At 29.6% G+C, this 10,771-nt stretch overlaps 1 protein-coding gene across 1 annotated transcript in view; it reads right to left on the reverse strand.

The window, feature by feature from the left end:
- Nucleotides 1–10,231, reverse strand: part of LOC129227957 (glutamate receptor ionotropic, NMDA 2B-like) — an 86,990-nt gene extending 76,759 nt beyond the window's left edge. The window contains exon 1 of the mRNA XM_054862582.1: nucleotides 9,761–10,231. Within this exon, the coding sequence (XP_054718557.1) occupies nucleotides 9,761–10,231 (471 nt within the window). The remainder of the gene's footprint in view (nucleotides 1–9,760) is intronic.
- Between the last annotated feature and the right edge of the window lie 540 nt (nucleotides 10,232–10,771).

A 10,771-nucleotide genomic window follows, 5' to 3' on the forward strand; every position in this document is an offset into this window, starting at 1 on the left:
TGTAAGCTAGGAGATTAAGAAGGGAAAACAATAAATCTAACACGGCTAAATTTTAATCCTTTTTAGGTAACGTGAATGACTAAAAAAAATTTGATGCAATTGGTATTTATTACGCTGTTTGTTCCTTATCTAAAATTTCTAATTAAAGAAAAGAAATCTCGGAAGCAAAAAACTTAGAAAAATGTTTTTAATGAAATTATCGGGTGAAATGCTTGTAAAAACGTAGGTCGAGTGTAGTAAATTTGGCTTCAGTTAGCAAAGTGTCCCTTCAGATTCTTCATCGTCAAAAACATTGTAAAAAAATACATAACGGTATCTTTAATTTTTAATTTTCAAAGACTTCAATTCGGTTTTCTACTCAATATAAAAGAAACATCTAACTTTATTTGAATACATGTGCTGCTAGCTGCTTATGTTTCTTTTTTTTTTTTTTCATATTCTGAGGACGCGACATCTGGTTTTTAAAGTTGTAATTGTTTAAAATTATACATTCTTACTTTTAACAAATTCTCCATTGAAATGTAAAATCACCATACATTTTAACAATATACAGCAAACAATATTCTACAGCTCTAGACAGCAAACTCGTTACATACAGACCATCCAGCAAAACAGAAACTCTAATGTAAAAGCGTATTTCTCTGCGTTAGTACCAACAAAATACAGTAGACGCGTTATCTTTTAAACCATAACGTTACATAAATACACATCTACTTTAACATTGTGTTTCAAGTTTATGACAGTTACACGTTGCAATTTGTGTGCCAAGAATCATAGATCAACAAAGTTGTTCGAATCGGTCAATACAAACGAGTCTACTTTACAGCTCTAACGCATTTATACAAGAATATACAGGGTGATTCGGAACAACGTGTCAGAAATGTTCATGGAGGAGGTCAAGAATATAGTAATAAAACGGAATCATACAGGAACATATGGTCGCAATAGCAATCCAGACACGCAAGAGGGCGCTGAATGTCAGGAAGATTGCTGGTAGGCTGAAGAGACGGAAAGCGTCAATTGAGTGTAGGTACTTTAAGTGTTCTTGTAAACGTACAACGTTATGTGAACTTCACTTTTTGTATTAAAATTTCATTCTCTCTAACGGTTTTTACGTTTACCTGTGTTAGTTTTTGAGCACATGTAACTTGTCTGGATTGCGCATGCGACCCTATGTTCGCGTATGATTCTTACTTATTATTATATACTTGACATCCATGTACATTTCTGATACGTTTTCCCGAATCACCCTGTATATGAAAGAAAAAAAAGCAAACACATCTGTAAAAAGTAATTTTCAGATTATGATTACGAATAAGAAGAAAAAAAGGTTATAACTGTTCTGGAGGGTAAGATGCGGAGAGACATTTTGGGCGACACTTACAAAATAGGGAAGGTTACATCATGGATTGGTAAGGGGCGATTGTTGTATCATGTAGAGTGTAAGAATCGAAGAAAAGTTGTAGAATGCATGCTCCTTGCTTCAGGGGCGGAAACAACAAATACTACGTTCAAAATGCAAAAAAAAAAAAAAAAAAATAAATAAATAAATAAATAACTGTCATGCGTATTCAAAAATGCAAATCGTCATGCTGTCATGCAGTTTAAGGTAGGTTAATAATACTTATAACATATTCATTTTTTTATTATTTGTAACTCTAAAAGTGCCACCGCAATACACGAAGAATTTCGTTTTCAATAAGCTGCAATTTGTATGTGAGATTCTAAATACATGCTGCTAATACAGCATACAAAAAACCTATGTTAAAAGATAGTGTGATCATATTTTTAAATATCTATTAGAAATGCAAAGTAAAACTCACAGAGCTTTGGGTTTATTGCTCCAAACAGCAAATATAAAGGTGCTCACACTTCTAGTTCAGTTCAAATTTGAAACTTTTCATTGTTAACATTACCAATTGGATATTTTGATTTTATGTTTAATTTTTCAAACCTAACATTTCAAAATTGCTTGAAACTTTTCTCCTAACTTTTCTTCAAGATTAATTTTCATATGCTTTTATATTTGAGAGAATCACGACTAAACATTTTTTTCATCCGAAAATATTTACAACTAATAGCATCGGTAAATTGCATCAAGTTTTTTTTTCCCCACAGAATTTAAATATTATATACACATTGCATTATGCTATATAGAATTTCTTATTATGAAGTAGGACATCTGGAAATTAACTCGTAATAAAAATGCTCCGTATTGAGATATGTTAACCAAGCAATAATCAATTCATATTAACGGAAATTATACTTTCAGTAACATTTTTATTCGTAACTTTCAACTCGCGATCAAATCGTTTAACTCAATTGTATTTTCTCCAAAGAAAATATAAAATCCATTAAGCACAGTGTCAAGGCCACTCTTTAAATCAGTTGTATTTACATGCATGCATGCATATATGTATTAGACGAAATCTTGTGATGTAAAAGGGGATCAGTTCTATATGTGAGGTTTTTAAGGGGTAAATGGGATAAAAAAGCAACATGTGATAAAATGTTTCATCCCAACATAAGTGCAAAGCTGAGCTTATCTACCTGAGTCTGCATCCGTGTTAGAAGAAAGGCAGCACAAAAAAGGAAATAATTAAGTCAGAACTAATTGATTTTTTAAACTTAATCATGGGCGTCCGGCTTCAAAAAAAAAAAAAAAAAAGGTTATGGAAAAATGCAATATGGCAACAATTTAAATAATGCGGCCGTGTGTTCAATTAGTTTTTTTAGTTTGTGGGTTGAAGAGTAAATAGTTTCAAAATGGGCAGTGCATTTATTCAAAATGGTTTTTAAATTCGCATTGAAAATCAACGATTGCTTGAATACTTAAAATTATTTATATAAAAAATTGCTATTTTAATTTCTGTAAATTTAGTAGCAATGTTTGGAAAACGAATAGAAACAGCGTATTTTTTTAAAGCAAGTAGATCATGGTAGAGAACATAGTACTGTTCTAAATACAAAAAAAAGCTTCATCGAGGGAGGGAGTGGGGAACTAATTATTCCGATTATCAGCGGAGTAGGGCGCCACTGTATCTGCGAATACGTGATCTTATTAGAGTTTCACACAATAAACAAAACACGACTCTAGTGCTAGTGTATTTTAAAAGAGAAAACTGAACAGAAAAGAAAAAGGAGAGACAGAGAGAGAGAAAAACCTATCATCGAGTAACAGAATGGAGGACTAATGTATAGGGTACAAAAAATACTTACGCTCTTACTTATGTTATTTTTTTTTCGCTCTTACAATTTCTTTAAAGGAAAAGAACAACTATATAAATGTTAATACTTTTTAGTTATTTAATTTTAAATTAAAAAATAAAATAATAATTGAAGAAAAAGCTGTCACACTGATTCCTTCCTTTGGAGGGGGGGGGGTCGAACGGACTGAATAACTTGTTCGTATTTGAAGATTTAATCATTTACTTTTTCAGAAAAAAAAAACTTTCATATAGTATAAAATTGTAAAAATTTGGTATACTTTGATAAAACTATAACTCATAAAAACATAATTAAAATTATAGCAGCTAAATGTCCTTTTCTCCCTTAACTGCCGGAGATTTTTACCTACCTTGAGCTTTGCCGAAACCCTGTAGAAATACAGGAAACGGACAGAGAAAAACTATTCATCTCCAATCCTACTAGTCACTCGCTTGTAAATCGTTAAAAATCGGAGCATTTACTATCTTCATTTATTGTTCCGTCAGTAATAATAACTGTGATGTCAATAATAAATCTAATAAAGTAGTTTCCACCTTCTAATTTGTTAAAGAAGGCATCGATCGATCTTAACAACTACGGGAAAAAATATACCTTTTTTTTTTTGAAAAAGAAAAAATGTTGCAATTTTAAATTTAAAATGCGTATCTGGTAGTAAAAGTGATTAAATAAATGTTTTTTTGAAAAATATTATGTTGTGCTCCATTTATATTTTTATGACTTTTAGCTTTTCATGTCATAAAAGTGAAATGTTTTACATATGGGATACCAGTTCGTGAAACATTTAAAAATATTTTGAGATCGGAAAAACCTATCATTTTAAAACTCGTCAAATTTTAAGTCAAATAAAAAGTAATCAGTTCATCTTCAGGTATGGAATATGTGTAGTAAAAAACAAATTAAAGCTGACGCCCATGGTAAAATAACGATAAGCATATGATCAAATTTTGAAATGATTTATCTATAACTCGTAAATATTTATCTTTCTACTTCAAGCCATGCGAGTCAATTTAATCTATTTCAATGCCTTTTTACATAAGTCCTTTCTAAAGCTTCTAAATTACAAATGCAAGGCAAAGAAAAATGCAGATAACCACTCTTCCAGACTGTTGAAAATCTGAAAAATAAGTAAGAATTACATGATGCAACGCAAAAACCTACGAAATGAGGATTCTGAGCAACTACTTTTAGTAGAAATGATTTTGTCTTTGTCGAAAGTATGTGTGCAATATATGTGTATAAAAGTTTACAAAGGCAGTTATTTCAAAATAGTACGACAGTGACGATTCAAACTATGTAAAAAAAAAAAATTAAATTATCGCTTTTGCTAGTCTGAAAATGACTAAAACAGTAGCATAATGTATAAAATGGCAAATCGAATTAAGTTGTCTAGCAACAGTTAAATGGTATGGGTAGTGCAAATGATAGCAGTTTACATTTAATATCAGGAAAAGCTTAACTGAAAATATGGTACAGATATATATCGTTAAATATATTTTTCTAAATTGTGTCTCGGAACTGAGTTTAAACTAACGAAATCTTATTCCATCTAAACCGTAAAATATTTTTTATGTGCATGTATATATGCAAAGATAATTAAAAGTATTACAAAAAGTAATGATGATTCGAATTTCAAAATTAGCAAAAAGGAAAAAAAAAAAAAACACTAAAAGTAAAATTGATAATTACAGAAAATAAAAACTCCTTAGCTCAAGAGTATTTTTTTCGTTTGCTCCTTTAACAATCTTAAAAACAATTATTACATATTTTTCATTACTTTTAGATATTATATATATATTTTTTTCATGCTAGAAAAATACGCAATTTAAAAAGAGCTTTTGATACGATTTTGCGTTTTTATCTACATTTGTATAAATGCAAACATATTTTTATCACGTGTTTCTTTCTTAAGTGTTAAAAGTGTAATACAAATTTCTTTAAAACGTTATTGGCCATATTGGATAAATGCAAAGAAATATTTAATTCATCAAAAAGTGCGAATGTTTAAAAAAAAATTCTATCTTGTGCCTTTAAGCGCTAATTTTAAAATAGGTAATAGAAACTGGTTTTCTAAAAAATATATTAGAATATATTTTTAATTATTTTGGTAACTACGCGTTGAATAATTGAAATATTTATTTACCATATAATGTTTACGTTATTTAGTTTTAAATTTACTGCTTGTTTAATATTTTTAAGAAGTGGAAAAACTTTTATTTTTGCAAAACTGCTTTACAAAAAATTCAAATTTTTGTTTGTTCATTACCTCTCAAAAGTAAATAGGATATTAGGCAGAGGAAATAATCATTAAATTTAAACACGGCAAAAATGTCAAAAATCAATACATTTCTTGAAAAGCGACTGTAATGAATTATTAAATTCCATTTCCATTGAGAAAAAAATTACATATTGGTGTAAATTAATGTACGTAGTAGTTCGAAGAATTGACTAAAACGTTGTGTATGTAGTATGCGTGTGTTGAAAGTAGTTTAATTCAGTTACACAGTTATTACAGCTAGTTCAGTCATTTATTGAAACGGCAACATTTGTATTATGTACAGAATAATTTTACCGCAAATTAAGCGTCGATTTTTTGTTAATTTCCACACTAAATTAATGAGATTCTTACGCAAATAAAGAATCAAACCAGGTAAACTAACCCCAGAAGAATTGCAAAATAGCAATGTAGATGCCTAAGCTTAACAGCTCAGAAACAGCTAAAACTTTTATTGGATAATATTTTCCTTGTAAATAAATTCATGTACATGCAGTATTAAGTTAATATGAAAGTTACGTAAATATCATGAGAATAATGATTTTTTTACAAAAGGTTTATGATCATTGTTTTACTTAAAAATTTGTATGTAGGGTAATTAACTTTCATTAACAGTGATTTAAAACTTTGAGGTTATGTTTCAGAATGTTGATTAAATACGAATTGTATGTAATGGCAGTAATTTAAGGTAGCAGTTTTGTAAATTACTTCAGGTTGGAATTTATTCGTCACTATTATCAATACAAAAATTTTCCTTGTAACATGGACTTATATTTACTTTAATGTTTTTCATAAAACTATTGAATCATTGACTGAAGTCTTTCCACTGCTCGTTCATTACGTTTCATAAGCAGGAACACTGATCTGCTTGTGTCAAAGAAGAAGCTGAAATGCCGTACACAAATTGCACAATAATTACACGCAACACAATGTTATGCCCCAAAATGCAACACAAATATACATATTACAAGAAGCACCACCAAAAGTAATGCGCATTTGTTTATTTTAATTACGACATATTCGTGCAACAACATTGTATGATAGCAGGGCATGCGCTGTTATTTTCAGCGGTTTGCATATGACCAACAATTTAGCTGATGGGTTTGTCACAATTGTTTGTCAGTTGGAGGGATAATATCGTTGTTATGCTATTTATTACTGATTAATATATATATCAGTATTAATAAGCATAACATACTATAAATATTGCCCATATTGAAATATTTATAGTTTGAACATTATACCCAGTTTGCACGTTATACCTCAATGACAAAATTATTAAACTAAGCTGAAAATTTTGATATTGATACACATTTTTCCAACAAAACATTTCCTAGACATTATCGGGCAACATTTTTTACGATACCACGACGTGCACTGTTACTATCAGCGTTTTGCGTATAACCAGCCATTCAGCCACAACTGTTTGTCGATTAGATATATATTATTGCCTTATGCTTGTTATTACTCATTCAAGTGCAAACAATTGGCCAAACTATTTTATAGTTTTCCTAAAATTATCAAACCAACGATTACTTTAAAATTATTAAATATCGATGTACATTTTATAAAATGTATTATTGCGACCCAATTGTGCAACAACTAAAACGATGGCAGGACTTATGCTGTTGCTGCCAGAAATTTGCACGTGAACAGCAATTTAACTGTGTTTGTCGCAATGTCTTGGTTATAAGTGATTAAAATCCTAATCGATTTCCGAAGTTAGAGAATTTAGAGCTACCACGTGATACCCATTTCACAAAAAAAAAAAAAAAAATCTTCACAGCTGAACATCTGATTTTGAGTTCTTTATCTAATTTCCAAGCGTAAAAGTACTGTTTGTGAAAAATACGACTTGTTGAAGACGTATTTTCTAAAACTTTGCCTGTTACACGTTACACAGAGATAATTAAATGTTACAAATAAGGAAAAACTAGCAGTCCTATTTAATATCTATTTATGTTACCATACCTTTCTGAAGACCTGCTTCATATAGTAATTTAACGGTATAAATTATTAGACATATAAAGAATTATTATTATAGAAAAAGATTATGTGTGTTGATAGTTTCCTGGTTGCATGGCCAAATGTGACAAAACATATATTTACCAGAAAACCTCAACCCACCAGCTACTATCAGCATTTTTTTTTTCATTATCCCTATGTGAGCTTGGATTCCAGTTTTTCAAAGTATTTGTATGACTAATGCAATAATTTCTTTTGGTTTTAATCTGTATTTTATAACTGCACTTTGCGATTAAATTGAACATAAAGCTGATGCAGCATTTAAAACAGGAATTTTCTCTTCTCATTAAATACTGTACAAAATAAAATATCAGAGTAACCTTTATTTTAGTTTGTCGAAAAGGAGGGGGGGAAAACTTGTTTCATAACGAGAGAGTAAAAAAAAATCAATTTTCAACTATTTCGTTCAATACTAGAAAAGCTTCTAGTTTTAAATGAGTGAAAATATTCGAGATTATGAGAAAAACGAGGTAAAATAACTTCAAAATATGCTTATTTTGGGATCTTTGACATTCATTTTCATAGTTGTAATGAGACAAGAACTATTTTACTTAATAGTAATATAAAAAATCGCTTGCATTAGGCGCATTTTAGTTTTTTCATTTTGTTTTGACACTAAAATTATCCTTTTTTTTTTTAGCAACTTTACAAGCTTTAATCATTCTGTTAAGTCTTTCTTATGAATGTTTTTATCTACCTTAGCTATTGGGGTGGTATCTACCAGCTAATAGTGGTTATTGACATCTTATGCTAATATTTTCATTGAGCCAGTTATAAGAAGACGTTGAAAAATTTAAGCAAATTCAAAAAGATGAGAAAGGGAAAATTACTTGCTCCTAAAAGTAAAATTCTCGCAATTATGCTAAAAAATTTCGAAATGCTAGTTCTCAACTCTGACATTTTTTTAAAATCCAACATTGTAAATCTATATTGTTTATCCGTTGCCTTTCAAATTATTCCATCATCAAAATTTGTAAAAAAAAAAAAAAATAGAATTTACTGAACTCAACTGAATACCAATATTATGTTTAACAATCTTAACCTTAGTAATGCGTAGCATTAATATTATAAAACAAATGTAGAGTTATTCGGATAGATTATTTTCCAATGACACATAATTTTATTAAAAAATGACCCAAAACGTATTTTGAAATATGATAGAAAATGTGATATTGGGGAGAGAGAGAGAGAATTAAAAACTCTTAAACAAAATTTTTTATTTCCATTACTCTTATACTGTACAAAAAGATATATTTTGTGCTTAAACCTTTTAAAAATCCAAAAAAAAAATCTTAATAAAAAAAAATCTTAATTTTTTTTTCAAAGTTTTCGGTGCTTAAAAAAACTTACATCACAGTTTGTAAACAATAGCTTTTAAACTACTATAAATATCCTGATGTCGCAGTACAAGGAATAAAATGTAACATACATTATTTGCATTCTACAATTAATAAAATAAACCTAGGAGACATATATGTCCAATAATACTCTAAACTAAGTACATTAAAGCCATTTCACTCAAAACCCGCCATCTTGTCCCGCACATGACGGCTTATATATTTACCTAAAACGAAAAATTTACCAAAAAAAAATTGCTTGAGAAATCCCAAATGTATATATTGATTTCTTAATTTAAACATTTTGAGACATATATGTACAATAATAATCCTTAAATGGTGTAAAAAAAGTACATTACAGCCATTTCAAGGGAAAAACCGCCATTTTGTCCCGCAAATGACAGATAATATATTTAGCAAAAATGACAAATTTACATAAATTTAAAAAAAGAAAAAAAAAACATTTGTTTTTTTATCTTGTTTCAGAAATCACAAATGTATGCATATAGATTTCCTTATTGAAAACATTTTGAGACATATATATGCTAAAATAGTTCTTAAATAGTTTCAAAAGGTATATAAGAGCCCTTCTACGAAAAAAATGGCCATCTTCTCCCTCACATGATAGCAAATAAATTTAATTTAAGCTTATAATTTAAAACAATAATAAATCCACTTTTTCCAACAATAATAAACGCACTCCCACCGTCACAAACCTATACCTTGATTTCATAAGCAAAACGTATTTTGCATTGCCCTTTAAAACTATTATTTTAGTGAAATATATTGGCTGTTACGCGCAGGAAAAATGGTTCTCCCCCGAACTGGCCCATTAGCTCTAAACAATAAAACAAAATTATTACAAGTCATTTCTGGAATATGTCACAACAAAGGTTACCTGTTCAAGTCCAATATTATCCACATTCCATGCTATTACAGGTATGCCAAGGTATCCAGTGAGCTGAAGCATGTACTGCGCAGTCGCAATGTTGATTCCATACACTGGAGCATTAGTCATGTACAAAATGGCGGTGACGTTATAAGGCAATATATTTTCGCACAACGTCTTGAGCACGTCTAATGGACTTGCGGATAGTTCCATCGTTACCATCTGAGTGTCTAACTGATAAGTGTCAGTAAAACTAAAACTCATGACTTTATTTCTATTAACATTTTTAGTCGCTTCATCTAGTGTCTTACTATAAGCTCTTGAAGATCGTCCGAAGAAAGCCATTCTCGGCAAAATGGCGCCGATGCGAAGAATTTCTGGCTTTCCATAAATGTTTTCGTATTCAGTTTGGATGATTTTTTGCCTAGATCGAAAGCTTGAACTACACGTTAATGATAGAAATGATATGAAATGCGTCATGGAGATGGCTAGCCAGTAGGGAAACATATTTGTTAAATTGCACTGGTTGGGACTCAATATTGTTCAACTAAACCTTATGTGTCCTTAATTGAGAGTTTACTAACTAACGTTTTACGAAGAGAGATGATTAACTAATTTTTATTTATTGTGTCCAAGTGCTATAAGCACTGAAGGAAATAAATTATTTATGAATGATATAGATGATTAAACTACGAATAAAATAATAGCTATTCATTTAGACAAACTAAATAGCATTAATACATATAATGATAAACCTCCTTTTTTATTATTTATAAAGCCAACCATAATCTTAACAGTTTTCTTGATCATAAGTTCAGGGAAGGGCATTTGTAAAATTTATGGAAATGATGGTTTATGATTTTTTTAAAAATTTATTCAGTGTGATCAATTTTAGTAACACTTAACCTAAATGTTAACTAAACTTAATATCATACATCTTCAACTATTGAATATCTTTTGAATGATGTTTCGAAGCATGTTTGGCCAAATTTACTTTGAAAAATTCTTAATTTTCCTTCT

The sequence above is a fragment of the Uloborus diversus genome, chromosome 8, assembly GCF_026930045.1.
Source record: "Uloborus diversus isolate 005 chromosome 8, Udiv.v.3.1, whole genome shotgun sequence".
NCBI classification, from domain to species: domain Eukaryota; kingdom Metazoa; phylum Arthropoda; class Arachnida; order Araneae; family Uloboridae; genus Uloborus; species Uloborus diversus.